A 17402-nucleotide genomic window follows, 5' to 3' on the forward strand; every position below is an offset into this window, starting at 1 on the left:
TGTACATTTTCTATGCAGAAACCACATAGAAATAAAAGGCTTGAGCAGTAAGTCTTTACACAGCAGGGCAAAAGTTGAATTAAGCTATGCAGCTTGAGCTACATCAATTGCAAAGCTGAAGTCGAAATAGTTTAATTCGGCTTTTGGCATTATACACATAGCAGGAAGTCAAAGGAAGACTTCGACTTCCCTTATTCCTCGTAAAATGAGGGTTACAAGAGTTGGAGTAAGAAGTCCTCCAGCTTGACAGTATTTCAACATTATTTGGAAATAACTGCCTGCTATGAAGTTGCCAACTAAGTTGTTTTGAAATAACAGTAGTTATTTCAAAATAATGTTGCTGTGTAGACGTCCCCTTAAGAGATTAAGCAAGCTTTTAAGTGAAAAAAGAGGTGATTAGTGTCTTAAAATTCTTCTCCCTAGGGGGTCCGTCTACATAACATTATTTTGAAATAAATAACGTTATTTCAAAATAACTTAGCCCACGTCTACACAGCAGGGTATAATAACATTAAAATACTGTGGAGCTGGAGGACTTCTCACTCCAACTCCTATAACCGTCATTGTACAAGGAGTAAGGGAAATTGGGGGAAGAGTGCTCTATTTTGCAATAAGTGTAAACGCTCCCAATTTCTAAATAAGCTACACAGCAATTGAAGTAGCTCAATTTGCATAGCTTATTTTGAGTTAAACCCTGCTGTGTAGACACACCCTAAGAGACCTAAGAAAAACAGAAGGAGCAATTAACAGGCACACACTGTTAAGTAACGCAGAGTACAGATGGAGCTGTTAATATACTTCCTTGATCTGCACCCTCTCTAGGGTTGGTTCTGCAGTTCTTACTCAGAGTGACTCCCATGCCCTGAATAAGGGCCGCAGGATCTAATCTCAAGAGACATACTTAAGTTAGAATGACAGGCCTAAAATGACACCCTCCCAGCTTTGCTTTTGTTTGGGAGCATAAGAGCACATGTCATGCTGACCTGTGTCGGCTCCATTCTTCCCAGTAGGCAAGGCAATGAAATGTGCAAGAATCCTGCCTTTGGACTTTGCTAGCAGTGTGTGCAATTCTTTGTACATTTCAATATCCTCCCTACTTAATTTAAGCAGCTGGTAGTGTTGAGGGTCGGCATGCAGAGCACAAGGGTGCTTATGTCATGCCAGTGTACACATACCTGCCTATACATACAAACAAAATCAGTTCTTTAGATTTGCCTTTGGCAGGTGGCCCAGGGGATAATTGCCATTTTATCTAGTTGCAAGGCAATTGGGGAAGCTCATCCACATTTTCTCAAGGTGCTGTTAGATGTTTTAAATGTGATTTTTTTGTAAAGACTGGTTTAAGTTATTAAAGGGGTACTTAGAGTTAATTCTTTACATCTACCCTATTTTAAACTTGGGTAAATTCATTTAAACTGTGCCAGAATGACTTGCTGGACAGTTATGGCAAACAAAGTTGGATTCAGAAGCCCCATAAACAGTAAATATAATAAATCAACATTAGGAAATACAAAGGCATTGGTCCAGATTTCCACAGAAGCAGCAGAATAAAGCTTTGTCATCGAAATTTTAAACACAATAGGAACCTATTCTTAATATAAGTGTGTAACTCCAGAGACAATAACCAATAAAAAATTCTACACGGTTCTGGAGCACGATGGAAACTGATTAATAGTCACAAGTGCTCACTAGTTCAGAAACTATGAAAGACATACACTCACCCCCATAAAACTGAAGCCAGCTACAAGGCTCATTCATTTGGAGAGGAAGACTTCCTCAGTTTAGGTTAATGTTCGTGCAGTTCTTAAAGTGCTCTCCCTCCTAGGAACCATTATCTTCTTTGTCGGTTACTAAAATGTATAAAACCATATGCCTACAGGTCTACGTTTCTTACAGTCAGCGCTCTGAAAAAAAAGGAAAAAACGATCTGGAAAGCAGCACAGTGGAGGAGAAACGCCCAGCGTTGTCCCAAGATTTCTAAATCGCCCCCTTCAATTGAGCTCAGTCTGCACGTGTTACCCTTCCTACTCTTTCAATTTTCTTGAAAGGCCCTCAGACTCTCACACCTTTTTGCCTGCTTCCTTAAATCAACCCATGATAGAAAAGGATTTTTTAAATCGCTGTGACCTGCAAGCTGTATTTTTCTGTGGGTGCTCGCCCCTGTTGTGCCGACCGATGCTACGGTTTTTAGTCACTCTGCGACTAATAGCATGAAAAGGATGTCCCCGTAGGGCAACGAAGCATGAAATCCCGCAGTTTGCTTTACACTGTAACAATATCCCCATGAAAGGCTAGCACACAACATGTCACTAACTATAATTACACATGTTGGGAGTGTCAGTTAAACATTAGCTGGTTTCTCTTTCAGGGTATTCCCTCCTCCCGCAAAGTCAAAGCTACTTTTGTACTTGAAGCAATGACTGGGAAGGAGAGGAGGAAATAGCTGAAGGGGGAAATTAGGCGTTTGTAGAATCATATATGATCGCGCAGTCTAAGCAAACTTGGATAGTTATTTAGCTTGGGTAAAACCTGCACAAGCAGGCTCCAGTTAAGTAATTATTATAGTATGCACTTTCTAATGGAAATTCTCCGATGTCCTCTGATCTATTCCCATGTCTTTAAAAACATCTGACAAGTATGATTTACTTCAATGTTTCTTTCTTTCGTTGGATATAGTCTCCACACGCTCCGGATTTTAAAATAAAATGAAAGCCAAAACAAAAAACAAAAACCCACTAAAGAGAGTTTTCTTTAAAAAAATGCAGTGATATGTTTTGATTTAAAGATTCACAAACATTCAGTATAGCTTCCCTTTAGAATGACTGATAAGCGCATATGTGCCGGAACTCTATATTCCAGGGAGAAAAACGCTTTAATGTTTTTAATTAGAAAAAGTTTATTGTTACATGTTTTTTTTATTGAAAAAAGAACTTTGGGGTAAGATAACATTTCACAGCGACTCTGCCTGCTTCTTCCTTCGTAGTCGTTCTTTTAAGACGCTTGGAGAGGTGCAAGAAATGGCTACATTTTCTAAAGTACTACTGGGAAAAGAAAAGAAAAGAAAAGAAAAGAAAAGAAAAGAAAAGAAAAGAAAAGAAAAGAAAAGAAAAGAGACTTCAATTCGTATATTCCAAGGGATAATTTAGCCTGTTATCCTTGTGCTGTCAAACAAATATACAGAGGTAAACACAAACATAAAAGCTATATAGCGCTTTTGCCCTTCGTCAATATGTCATTTTAACATCTGTATACAGAAGCTAGCGAATAGCGAGTGTTTGCTTAACTAGTCGCCAGTTAATTCTTTTAGCCTGATCGGGACAATGTCTCCAGCCTTCTTAGAAAGCAAGATCGAAGCTCAGCAAATCCTGGAGTAGTCCCTTATCCGCGGTTTCCCATCTTATCACACAATGCCGCCAAGGACCGGTGCGCTTAAAACCTACCCCGCTCTCTTGGGAGCTCTGAGCAGACGAAAGCCTAGTGCTAGTGGGGAGTTGTTACAATGCAGCAGGGCTCGCCCCCCAGCCAGCCCTATCGCCACACGCTGAGCCCCACTGCCCACCCCGGCCGGCGGCCCTGTCACTGTGTAATGGGCGCAGGTTACATTTCGAAGGCTAGAAGAAGAAGCTTCAGATTTCCGTCCGTACGGGGAACCGGGGGGAGGATGAGGCTGCCTGGGACCGCTTCACTTTCCAGCTGAGCGCGCTGAGCGCCGCCCGCTTCTGTCCCCTCGCTGCATCCCCCATCACTTCCATCTGCTCCTTTCGGCTTCCCACTTCTCACCCCGCCCCATCTCTTCTCTCTCCCCCCCTTCCCTCCCTTCCGCCCCTTCTGCCTCTCCTCTTCGTTTGCCAAAATGGGCATGAGGCTTTGGTTTTGAGCAGTTTCTTTTCTTAAGCTGCGAGTATCCAACCCTAAACCGCCAGCTCTCTGCTGTCAGCTGCAAAGCTGACACCAAAGCGTTCCACTGGCAGCGCTCCGATTCCCCGCATGCGGAGGGGCTCCAGGTTTGGGCCCGATTTCCCTCCTGGAGAGAGAGAGAGAGTGGAAACCGTGACTGAAGAACGCTGATCTCAAGAGAAACAAGCGGGAGTGGAGAGGGAGAGAGGAACAGTCACCAACATTTTTTGTATGGAAAACAGATTCGTCCCCCTCCCTCCCGTATATTTGTAAGAAATCTATTCCGCCGCGTGCCGGGTATTGGCAAACCCCCGTTTGTTGTAAATCCAAGTCCTTTTCAACACTTCTCTTTTCCACCTCTGCCTCCTAGTCCCTTAAAACGTCAGGCACCCGCCAAACACGTTGGTCAAGAAGCAATTCCTAGCCGTCTAAACTCACCGCCACCGCTTCCAGGAAGGGAGGGACAAGAGTGGCCCAGCCCAGAGTGAAGACTCCCCAGAGATAATCCCCAACAGCGGGATCCGGCTCCCCACAACATATTCCTCAGCCCGCAGCAGCCCAAGAGCAGCAGAGTCACACGGGGTCAGGAAGGAGCCATACGCGCTTTTCTAACCCGCCCGCCCCACTCCCTGCAACACAGCTCCACCGGGGAGAAGCGAGGGGGTGCGCTAATCCAGCATCACGTGCCGTGGAGGGAGACGGAGCAAGACACGCATCGCAATGGAAAACCGACGGGGGAGGGGGGACAAATCCCCTTTCTGCCGCGCAGAGGGCTGTGCCCGTGACCAGGAGCGCAGCCCGGCCTCACCCGTGTCCCAGGGCGCTGCAGGGAGGGGGCTAGGCCAGGCGGGCAGCACACCTGGCTGGCAAGAGCGAGCCACGCTCGGCTCCCAGCAGCGCACGGAGCTGGCGGCCCGCCGCAGGCTAGGCACTGACCCTTCGCTGACACGTGCCCCGGCGCACCCCGGCCAGGCTGCCGCGCTCGCGGCGCGCCCAGCTTTCCCACGCTCCGCCGCCGAGCCGCCCGCCCCCGCCGCCTAGCGCCAGCCAGGGCGGGGCTGGGGGGGGCCCGTCACTCACTCGCCTTCTTCTCCAATGGGCGGCGTCCCCAGCCCGAGGGGGCGCGGTTGCGGGAGGCGGGGGGCGGGGTCCGGGCGCTTGAGACCGAGCGGCGGCGTGGGAAAGCGCCTCAGAAGCGGCGCGGGCTGCGGGCTTCTCGGGGGCCACGGCGCTCGCCTCCCGTCCGAAGCAGGGGCTGTGCCGCGTGTCCTGCCGCCGCCGCCATGAAGCGGCCGTGCGAGGAAACTACCTCCGAGAGTGACATGGACGAGACCATAGACGTGGGGAGCGAGAGTAACTACTTGGGGTAAGGACCTGGGGACGCCCCCGGCGCGAAGGGCTTCCCATCGCTCTCATTGGGTACGGTGGCTTGCAGCAGCTGCTGCTGCAAATTGTTCCAGCACCCCTGGCATGGGGCAGTGCCCTGCCCACCAGGCGATGTGTGCTGTTCGTGGGCGGGGAATGGCTGTTGGCCCATGCCTGGGCAGGTGGTGTTGCCCATGTCGGACGTTGTGACTTGGCAGTTCCAGCATCACCTTTTCCTGTGCTTGTCTTGTGTGTGTTTTATCAGCAGGAGAAAATATTCTAGCATGGGTTATCCCGGCATGTGGCGCTAGCCTGTGGTGGGTGGGGGCGTGGGGAAGTTATGGAAAGTTTTGGGTGGAATATATGTCAACCACAATTCCCAACACTCCTGCGGTCCTGTTTTGTTTTGGAGTAACTTACCCTGAGCCCAAACTGTCACACCCCAGTGGCAGTGATAGAAGGGGGGAGCGCAAGCAAGCAAGGTATGCTTCAGGCAGACAATGAAGTGCAGTAGGTTCTTTTCACTATTAGTCTAATTATAGTTTAAACACTTCCAACAGTCCATCTGAAAAAATGAAATGATAAAAGGCCTAATACTGCCTTATAGCAATTAAATCAACTCTGGTCTTGTCATTGTGTGTTTTGAGGAATGACATGCTCATCATCTGATTTAGGTAGTAGTATCTGTTGTAACAATCTGTTTCAGGATTTATTTTTTAAATAGTTGAATAATCAGTACATGTGGACTCATGAAACCATGTGCTACCAACAACAAACATGAACAAAGACTTTGTATCTTAATTTAACATTTTTTAAAAAACGAGTTCTACTAGGAATTTTAATGCACAAGCAGGTAAAGTTATAATTTAATCTACTCCCACAAATGTTTACATGATTTATATATGGCTGTCTATCACCTATAAGATTCAAAATTATTTTCAGATTTTTGGAACTTAAAGAAAAAAGTCTGGCTTTAATTAATTAGTTATGATCACTTGTAAAGATTGGATTTAAAATATAATAATAGCAATATCTTTAAAAGTGATCAGTCTAAGCAGTCTCTCATACCTCAAAACTTATTGGAAACTACTTTGGAAAGTAAGATATTATTCCTGTCACTGACAAAACACTACAAGCACACTTACTCACTGAGTAAATTAAAGATGAAGTTTCCCAGAGTTTGCCCAGATGGCTGGATTTGAAAGTTGAAAGATATTACCAATTTTGAGACGCACATCCCGGAGTCCCCTTTTTTCATATATCTGCAGAAACATCTTTCTCCGTGTCTATCTGAAAGATATTTGGTTTTGAAATATATAACACTTGATAGTAATGGTAGATTTTAAAAACAAACTTGATAAACTTTTTTCTGGAGCTGGACAGAGCAATGGAGTTATGACACTTTTATTTGTTACATGGGCGGCAATTGGGTACTGCCATGATGGGCACCAGTGTGAGAACTTAAGCACAGACAGTGTTTCTGTCTATGTCTAGAACATTAAAGCACCTTTCATCATAAGTGTCATCTAAGTGTATTAATTCATTGTGTTTTATTAATTACATTTTATTGGACTGAATATTTTATACATTAATTCTTCATGGTGGAAGACAAATCAGCTGAGCTAGTACCATGATGTGTTTTGGGGAAGGATACTTCCAAGAAAGTTCTCTTGCCAACCAGTTCAAACACTGCAGTAGGAGAGAGAGAGAAAGCAAAATGTCAGTAAGAAGAGAAGACTTAACCTTGTAGGACAAAGCACCTCTTCCAAAATTGTAGAACACCATAGAAGTAACTGTGAATATTTAATGTCTGACTATAGGTATCTACACTGCAACAGTGTAATATTATGCAACACCTGACCTATCTTTCCCATTTCACAGGCAAAGTAACGGTTCTGTGATTCGATCAAATTCCCCAACAACATCATCTCAGATAATGGCCAGAAAGAAAAGAAGAGGGGTATGGAATATTTTTAAATTTCTGTTGTAACACTTGCATCTGTCCTGTGCCTTTTGTCCTTCATGGTTTTATAAACTTGTTTTTGTTTTGTTTTTGGGGGATAGATTATAGAGAAAAGGCGCCGTGATCGTATAAATAACAGTTTATCTGAGTTGAGGCGGCTTGTGCCAACTGCTTTTGAAAAACAAGTAAGCTTTTTTTTTTTTTTTTTTTTTTTAAATACCTGTATCTTGATTGGCAATGTTGGGTTTCTTACAAAGCTCATTAAAATAATATTGTATGTATCTTGATCTGGCTCAAAGCAGGCACTTCAATAAAATGCTTTGTTGTGGCAAAACTATTAAAAACATAATCCATCATAAAGCTGAAAAATATTTCCATTCTTTAGCTTGCTTTTCCCTCAAGGGTAACAGCATTCATGTTGTCTCTGTTCTTTCGATGAATTCCAGTAGTGGTTTTGTTAAAAATGGGCTTTATTCCATATACTTTAAAAAAAAAATCCCAACTGTGCCAGTTCCCCGTCTGTCTAAATCTGCTAATGAAATCCCACTACCACACCTCTTTTTAAAATAGCTTCCTTATAACCAAAATCAACAAATCCAGAATGTAATCAGTTCTGTAAAATGTAAACAGGTTGTCTAGGCACTTTACTATATTTAAATGTCTAGTTAGCAGTAACACTGTATTCTGAAGGAATATGGTGCTGCTCCTAATTGAGTCAGTGGGATTTTTAAATGTTTTCAATGGAAAGATTCCCCTTGACTTCAGTGGGCTATGGGTCAGGGTCCTTAAGTTTCTGTCTGTTTTAAATTCCCAGCTAACAACTTACTTGATTTGCTAATTTCATGCAACGTCAACATCAGTAAAACTCCAATATATATTTTAAGTAAAATAGAAATACCAGGACATATTAGAATAAAACCAAACCTCAAAATATGGCAAAGATGTTGCTAATTTAAATCCTCATATTCCAACAAGAGAGAATGACACAAATTTTAAAAACAAAGCTCTTAGTAATTAAAATATTGCTTGCTTTTTAAAAAAGCGTGAGTCAAATCCACAAGGTGCTAAATGCCTGCTCTCGGGTCCCATTGATTTGTGTGGGCATTGAGAGTGCTCAGCTGTGGATTGGGACTTATACTGTTTCTGAACTATGCAACAGCTAGCACATATGCTACCTGAAATATGCCTTTAACAGCTCATTGTAAGAACAGTGCCATTTCATAGGCTCTGGCATAATGGCATGACCCAGGCATTTTCAGCAAGGCAAAACAGACAACAGTTGTTTGGTCCCATTTTATTGTTTACTTCTTGAAGACCACAAACATTATAAAACAAGTCCTACAAAGCCCTTGGAAATTACCCAGCTACATGCAGTTTTGAGTTATTAGTCACTCTTTCTGAGACGGCTTGTATTCTGTCTATGGAAAAAGATTAAGACAGAGAAAAATAATGTCTCTATGCTAACAAGTCTAACAATCAATAGTCACAAATGTACCAAATTTTGGTATACTGAGATGTTGAGCATATTAAATTATTTAAAAAAATGAATGTGGGGAAAAACTAGAAATGAGTTTTTAAAACTTTTCCATGATATAGCAGCCATGGAATATCAGTGTTTAGTATTCTCCTTCACATTCGTGTGACAGAAACGTCCATACTTGTAAAGGGTCATTAGCCTTAGTTTAACAAGTTGGGGGAGGAGGGGGGAGCGTGAAGGGTGGAATGTATTTCCCCCTCCCTCCCCCTGGTCCTCCAAGTAAGCATGAGTCTGGGGCAGTGCGTTGCCCCAGTCTCCCCATCTTCTCCTCCCCCTCCCCCCAGCCCCTGGTGTTCTGGCTAGCCAGGGGAAGGCTAGGGCTGATTTCCCCCCTCCCTCCCCCCTCAGGAGTAGGGCAGAACTGGGAGGCCGGGGCAGTTACCAGCCCCTCCCATGGGGCTCAGCCTACCACAGAATTTCTTGTGTATGGGCCTGTTAAGAGGGGGGAAAAAAATCAGTCCCTAGTCTTTGGCGATTCAGTTTTAAATATCATAAAACACAGTTGCACAGAAATAGACTTCTGACTCCATTTCCACCATACAACATCAGTGAAATTGGTGAATTTTTATACCTGCTGAAGTCAATGAGGTTGCATGGATGTAACAGAGAAGAATTAGATCATGGGACCAGACTTTCAGGTAACATAAATCAGCATAGCTCTGTTGCAGCTGTACTGATTTATTCCAGGTGAGAATTTGGCCCATAGTATTTAAAGGAAAGTGTAGCTCTTCAGGTATCCTCCAATTTTGTAAGGAAAAGCTAATAGCCAGATGAATATTCATAAATGTATCTACAAGCAAAATTAATTCTTAGCATTTTAAAACTTACAAATATTGGACAATTATACATTTTAAGCCTGTGAACTAGCATCACCAACATAATGTGCTGTGTTCATGAGCCCCTCTTCAGCTGTCTCTCTTAACTGAGATGGTAGAGATGTAGCCATGTTAGTCTGGGGTAGCTGAAGCAAAATGCAGGACAATGTAGCACTTTAAAGACTAACAAGATGGTTTATTAGATGATGAGCTTTCGTGGGCCAGACCCACTTCCTCAGATCAAATAATGGAAGAAAACAGTCACAACTGAGATGGTCTTTCCTGGTCCTATAAATAACGCCTGTTACCCAAGAAACTATTGGACCATGTATATGTATGCACAGTAATGACCATGTTTAAAAAAGAATGAGAATAGAATGTTTATCGTCCAAATGACAGAACGAAGATGGTTGGGTCATCTTAAAAAAATTAATTAAAAATCTGTGTAATTCCTGGATTTCTTTGGTATACATACACAGTGACATCTACTGGTAAAAGCAGAAAACAATGCTGTGATAGGTTCCCATCAACAATTGCACATTGCCTGCTGCTTGTTTATTTCTATGCCTATTTGGTAACAAATTTCTGAAGAGCCACCTACTTAATCCATTGTACAACAGCGTCTACATGGACTTCTAGTCCAGAGATATATTAGACACTTCAAAAGGCAAATCATCTTGTCAGGCAATTCTGTTTTTACATCCTTAATACTGTAATGATCTCTTCTGTTGCATAAATAGAGAGTAAACCCTCTAAACTTTTATTTTTCTGTGATAACACTATTTCTTTACTCATGTTAGACACAGGCAGTACGTCTAGACTACTCCTCTCTGTCAACAGAGAGATGTAGATTAGGCACATCGAAATTGCTAATGAGGCAGGGATTTAACTATCCTGTGCTTTATTAGCATAAACATGGCCACCACTTTTTTCCCGAAATGGAGCTTTTTTGAAAAAAAGGCAGTCTGGATGTGGATCTGTCGAAAAATAAACCCTTTTTTTTTTTTTTTTTTAAAGATCCTATATTCCCAAATAATGAGGTTTACAGGATCTTTCAAAAAAAGGGTTTATTTTTCAACAGATCCACCTCTAGACTGTTTTTTTTTTTTTTTTTTTTTTTGAGGGGATGGGGGAAGGAAAACTGCTTTGAAAAAAATGGTGTCCATGTTTATACTAATGAAGTGCAGGATATTTAAATCCCTGCGACATTAGCAATTTCAGTGTGCCTAATCTACATCTCTCTGTCTACAGAGAGGTGTAGTCTAGACACACCCAAGCACTGCTGTATATGATATGATATTTGTCTTTAAATAAAGTCTGGGATGCAGCTGCTCAGTGAAATCATTGAGCTGAGAACATTCTAATGAGAGGAAAAATTGAAGCCATAAGACTGAACTTAGTAGAAAGTAACCAAATTAAAGCTCACAGTACTTGTAAGCCTCTATTTATTTGAGCCTCTTATCTCAAAGGGATCTGCAAAATTAGAAAAAGCTGAAATACTGCAAATGACAGTGGATCATTTGAAGATGCTCCAGGCAACAGGAGGTAAAGGTAAGGATTTGACTTTTCCCCCAAATATTAGGGAAAAAAATTAACAAGCAATCCTCTGATGAGCCATGATAAGCAAATTCCAGATTAAACGAGTGGAATCAATGCTAATGTCAGGATTGAACTCGTGGGAAAGAACTGCTGGGACAAAAGAAGCACTTGACCCTGGGCTTGTGTTTGCTTTCATAACACTGTGGGAGTAAAGCCTTCATTCACAGGCAGCCCAGTCAGAGATTTGTTAGGGGTTTCCAAAGAGCACTGAAATCTGCACAGGGAGACAAAACAAATACACAAACATCCAAACATAAACAGGAGGTTTGTGGCAACAATTGTGCAGCACAAAACCAACGTTAAAATTCATTATACAGCAGTTATACCAAAGGAAGTGGGATCCAGAGGCACTTTCATTATTGTTTATGTATTTTCTTTCTTTTGAAAGACTATTTTAAATGCCAGATTAGACTGTCTCTTTCACTAGACCAAAATCTAATCTTGTTACATACACTTCTACATATCAGGGGGATAGACAGATAATGCATATCTGAACTCCTACTTTTATGCAAGCAGTAACACACAGGAGAGCATTCAATTATTCCTCATTAGCCAGTACTGCAGTGATGTTTGGGCTGGAAAGTAAGAAAAAAGGAAATGGCAATTTCCAACAACTTATAACTCAGTTTAACCTTAATATAATTTTTATATGTCTTCACTGCTTCTCAAGCAGCCATTCTGCAAAGCCCTTCCTGAGTCAGTGTGTCCTCACTGTTGCTGCACACCTGCATGTGTCACTAGGACTTCTGGTGACACAGCCTGTGTGTCTTTCCATAAGCTGAGCTGCTGTGTGAGTCTGACCTTGTGATTGTAGGAGACCTTATCTGTTCTTCTGGGCACAGAGGGAATTGTGGCACTGGAGGACTATCAGTACTTAAATGATTTAGCCTGTGCATTTGCTGTGCAGTAGGAGTAGGTGGTTACCAGCCTGCATGAAAGCCTCTTATGGGTTTTAGCTTACAGCTGAAGAAAAGCCAACTAGCCGCCGCTGACAGCACCAATAAATTGGGGATGGAGATGGAGTTATGTGTAGACAGGAAAGGAGTCTGGGGTAACTTCAGAATAAAAGGTGGTACAATAAAAAGCGTCTGCGGGCTGTTGCTTAAAGTTTAAATACTCTGACTTGAATTTAACTCCTCCGCTTTGAACTGAAAATGGGATACTATGCTGGTATAATGCTGAATGGGTGTTACTCCCATAGGGCTTTATTTCCCACTGGAGGCTACTTTCACTCTGAAGGGCAATAGTTTTCTCAATAAATCACATTTTGTAGTCTGTAAACTGAGTTTGAAGAAACTCTGAGAAGGAGAACGTAATTTCATTTGTATTTAGAAAGTTTCTATCCTTTCTCTCCTTCCCATCCAATGTGCTATCGATTAGTTATCATTTGCTGAAGTGCCTCTGAAGTCAGATGACTATAGCCCCTACATAGTTTGTCTTTAAGTGATAATACTTGATGTAATGCAGTTTTTTATTGAAAACCTTTTCATGAAGAAGCAATGACAAGATGTTCTTAGTTTGCTGTTAAATAATACATGTCATGAAGCCTTCATGAATTTATTTAGTAGAGTTTGTAAATACTGTCTCCAAACTCATGTGGTAGATTTTAAGAACTATTTTATAAATGCCAATGTAGGGGAGAAAAGGGCAGGATATTATATACAGGCCCTTTAATCTTCAACTTATTCCTTTGTGCGTATGTGTATGAGACACGACACAGAGACTCTGGATCAATGTTACCATGGAAAAGCTTGCTGTGGAATTTCAGTTTCCCACAATACAAGATGAGAGGCATCATAAAGCTTTGCTTTTTTTTTTTTTTTTTTTTTTTTTAAAGAACCTCAAACACTGATGGTCTTAATTTTTCTTCATTGTAATATTTTGTTGCAAGAACAACTGTAGTATATTGAATTACCAGAGATTAATCACACACAATTGACAAAGCAAACTTTCCTCCCACCAAATCCCAAACTATAAAGAGGAGATACAGATATTTAGCCAGGATCTTGCTAGCTGACTCTTAGTTAAAACAGATAACAAAACCATCTAATATTCAATGCATTTTTTTACCTTTCCTTGCAGGCTATTTTGATGCTCATGCACTGGCCATGGATTTCATGAGCATTGGATTTAGAGAATGCTTAACTGAAGTTGCAAGATATCTTAGCTCAGTGGAAGGTCTGGACACATCTGATCCACTAAGAGTTAGACTTGTGTCTCATCTCAGCTCTTGCGCATCCCAAAGAGAAGCTGCTGCAATGACCTCCATGGCTCACCACCATCATCCCTTGCATCCTCACCACTGGACAACAGCATTTCACCATCTCCCTGCCACTTTACTGCAGCAGAATGGACTTCATTCCTCTGACACTACTCCTTGTAGACTTTCAACGGCATCAGAAATGCCCCCACATGGCTCTGCTCTTCTCACAGCTACCTTTGCCCACGCTGACTCTGCACTCAGAGTGCCCTCTGCCGGCAGTGTTGCTCCCTGCGTCCCACCTCTCTCTACCTCTCTTCTCTCACTCTCTGCCACTGTACACGCTGCTGCTGCAGCTGCCCAGAGCTTCCCTCTGTCTTTTGCTGGAGCATTCCCAATGCTTCCACCTAGTGCAGCAGCGGCAGTGGCAGCTGCAACAGCAATCAGCCCACCATTATCTGTATCGGCTGCTTCCAGTCCTCAGCAAACTAGCAGTGGTGGAAATAGTAAACCTTACCGTCCTTGGGGGACTGAAGTTGGAGCTTTTTAAGCCTCCCCTCCACTCTCACACACAAGCCTTCTTTGGACTTCATGCAGTAGTAACTCCATGTCCTTCCTGATCAGTCAAATTGAAGGTCGGTATCCACGCAAATAGCCATATAGATGCCTGCAAGCCAATCAAGGAACAGTAAAGCTATTCTAGTGCCAGACTTCAGAGAGGACTTATAGCAATATTGGGTATCTTTTTCTTTGTTTTGCTTAAGGCACCTTGGTGAGCAACAGTGGCTTTCAAAAACATCATCCCCCATATGACCATTTAAAAGTGTATTGAGAAATATGTAAACTCCAGAAAAAATAATCCTCTGGCCATTCTTTACTATTTGGCAGATAAACTGGGATAAATTTCTCCTGCGGCTGGACAAAAAGTTTGTTTCATAAGTGCCTGACACATGTATACATTCTTCTAAAGCAAATAACACTGCACAAGTATGAAAAAAAGAGATTGACGGGGCAGCAGGATGGGGAGGATCCTGCATTAAACCACAGACGTTTTGATATATTTCCAGGAAACAGTGAACTCTAAATCAACAGGTTTATTTAGCCAACAGGGTTGCTAAGAAAGAATGTTCAACTTGACAGGCCTAGTTTTATCTTACCTAGCTGACTTTCTTTGTACAGACTTGCTAAATGGTGACATCTAGCATAGCACTGGTAAAAGCAATTATCTTATCTATCAGTGCTTTGATTGATGAACATTTCAGCACTGTCTGTGAGCCCAGAGGCACTTTGTTTAAAATGGCTTAGACTATGGTGCTTGCTCGTATCTGTACAAGCAATGAATTTATAGTGCATGCAGAAGTAGTTCCCTTCTAAAAGAGTGAACAAATCAAAACTGAGTCATGCCAATACAAAAGACTTAATGTTGTAAAGAGTTTAGATTAACTTATTTAGTTGCATATGGACATTTATTTTTAGCAGCCTCCTGATTCTCTCCTCTCTTCAATATCAACTTCTGGAGGTAGTGATTTCTCTGGGTCTGAATGGAAGTTTCTATGGAGTTGTTTTAAATTGGCTTTTTTCATGCCATCATTGTAAATGAGGGTTTGATTCCAAACCAAAATGAATGTACAAAAGGGCATATCAGTAAATTATTTTTTCAGTACCCAGACAACTAGTGCTGCATTAAATATTTTGCTTTCTTTTTATTAGTGACTGAAAATAATCTAATATTTTAATACATTGATTCAAAAACTAGAGATTTTATGACAAAATAAAACACAGCATGTATTATGCACTTGATTTCTCTGCTGTGTGGAGAAAGCAATAAACATGGAGAATGTTAAACATTATGCAAAGTATACTTTAAAATATTTGTTTTAAAAATACTGTACCTAGTTGCTTTTTTGTGCATTATTTTGTTAACCTTTTTCTATGCAAAAATCTTTACATATCACTAATTAAATGAAGTCCTTTTTGACTGTTTTTATAGATGATTTGTTGCAGTGGTTTTTGCTTGACTTTGGGAATTGGAAAGCCTAAATGGACTTGAAGTTCAGCATCTACCTTTGATAACTGGCATCCATAAGTTACTGTTTTGACCTTTTTGCTTGTTGTAAAAGCACATCTGTTAAGTAGTGTGCTTGAAATGGGGATGAGGTAAAACCATCTACCACTAAAACAGTGTTGTTTTCAGGCTTGTAAACTAGCTCTGCATAGGTTGACAATAAACCTTGCAATACAATTCCTGCACTCCAGCAACAACAAGAAACAGCTGTGGGTTGCAGATGTCTTTTTCATTAAAACTTTAAGGATTTGGTACTATCTGAAATGAGTGGCCAGGTACTAAACCCAGGAGATCTTCAAAAATGTTAATAGAGTGTGATGGTTTTCAGTTCTTCTAGTCTTCCATTTTGCAGAGCCTCATGGATTAGTAAAGTAGTTTGCCACACCTAGCATTTTATCTCCAATCAGGAAGATAATAGAGCTTCTATAGTATACTTAACTTCATGTGCACTAAAAGCACTTAATGTTGGTTAAGCCTCAACATCCCTGTAAAGCAGAGAAAGTATTACGATGCCCTCTTTTATAGATGGGTAAATTGAGACCTGGGGACATGACATGGCTAAGACAGAGTCTGAGACCGTATGAGAGTCTGAACTACCACCCCTGCACCTTGGTGCCCTGTGCCTGGCCCTTGGTCCAAGCAATAAAAAAATACTTCCAATCATAAAAAGAATGATCTTGCCTATTTTGCAGGTTTTTGGATAATAGAATATTAAAGAATGAACAAAGGGCATGAGAGAGATTTTGGAAGTCAGCTGTGTGAGGAAGAAATCAGATTTTTTTTTTTCCTTTGGAAACAAAAGTGCTGCTCTAGGTATGTTTGCCAATGTTGAGTTCCAGTACTTTGAATTTTTCTTCTAAATTGTTTGAGTAAACTTATGCCAACTTGCAAGGTGTTGGAAGGCTTCATTTTACAGAAGAGAGCAAATTGCATCATCTCACTTTTTGTCTTCAATGCAGAAACTATTAGCCTTGTCAGTCAAACCATGTGGGGACATGAAATATTCCTGAAGTCACACCAACATTCTAAAATGAGAGCAGCCATGGGCTTCATTTGCCCTTGGCTCTTAATTTTGATTTGTGCCCTCCAAATCATAGACAAAAGTATATACATGAGTCAGAAATGCTTCCTTTTCTGCAATAAACTATTTTAAAATTGAGCCATAGTTACCTAACTTCAGAAATAAAACAGGTATGGATTTCTGGGCTTGCATGAAGTGCCAATGTCTTAGTGTTTAAATGCTGTTTTTATTGAATCCAGGCAACGGAAATAGTACAGGCAGTGGTGGTGCAAAATTCTCAGTTATGCCATGACAACACCATTGTGAAGGATAAGTTAGGGATGAGACTGTAGCTCAGTCTTCATGCCCATTTAGTCTCTGACCTCTCTGCTGAGAGTGCCAACAAGGGTGTCATCTGTACTGATGTGACATGGACATTTGCCCAGTGAGAACTTAACTGAAATCAATCATTTTATATACACTGCTGAATAGCTGGTGGAGAATAATAACTTCCCGTGTCTGCTGACTGTGGCTCTGTTCATACGAATCAGGTAAGGATGGAAGAGTCTATATCTACTGCATTAAAAATAATAAAAGAAAACTCTTTGGATTTCAAAATATAGCATGCAAAAAATTAGGAAGTGTCAGATTTATGATTACCTGAATTGGTGTAACTTTTACTAGAAGTCTCTAACCTTTTCAACTTCACACTTGTAAAATGTGTACTTTGTTTCACCAGTTATCTTTAAAAATCTTAAAGAACAACAGTGTTCATGTATATATGTACCCTCACTGAGTCAATCACAAGAATCATTGTAAATTAAGTAGTAGCAGTTGGTTTTTGAAAGTAGGGGGCTTTATCCATCAAAATATGTAATTATTATTTCCTGATTTTATAAGCTAATATAGCTTCCTGTCTCCTGAGACTGAGAGCTTGAAAGTCTCCCCCCTTCCTCCCTCC

At 41.3% G+C, this 17402-nt stretch overlaps 1 protein-coding gene across 1 annotated transcript; it reads left to right on the forward strand.

Moving 5' to 3' along the window:
- Positions 1 to 5039: 5039 nt before the first annotated feature.
- HEY2 (hes related family bHLH transcription factor with YRPW motif 2) lies at positions 5040 to 16332 on the forward strand. Its single transcript, XM_006139440.4, has 5 exons — positions 5040 to 5263; positions 7144 to 7222; positions 7327 to 7410; positions 11047 to 11128; positions 13259 to 16332. Exons 1-5 carry the CDS (start codon positions 5181 to 5183, stop codon positions 13924 to 13926), a joined length of 996 nt encoding a protein of 331 aa, XP_006139502.1. The 5' UTR covers positions 5040 to 5180; the 3' UTR covers positions 13927 to 16332.
- Positions 16333 to 17402: the final 1070 nt, after the last annotated feature.

Source organism: Pelodiscus sinensis, chromosome 3 (assembly GCF_049634645.1).
Source record: "Pelodiscus sinensis isolate JC-2024 chromosome 3, ASM4963464v1, whole genome shotgun sequence".
NCBI lineage: Eukaryota > Metazoa > Chordata > Testudines > Trionychidae > Pelodiscus > Pelodiscus sinensis.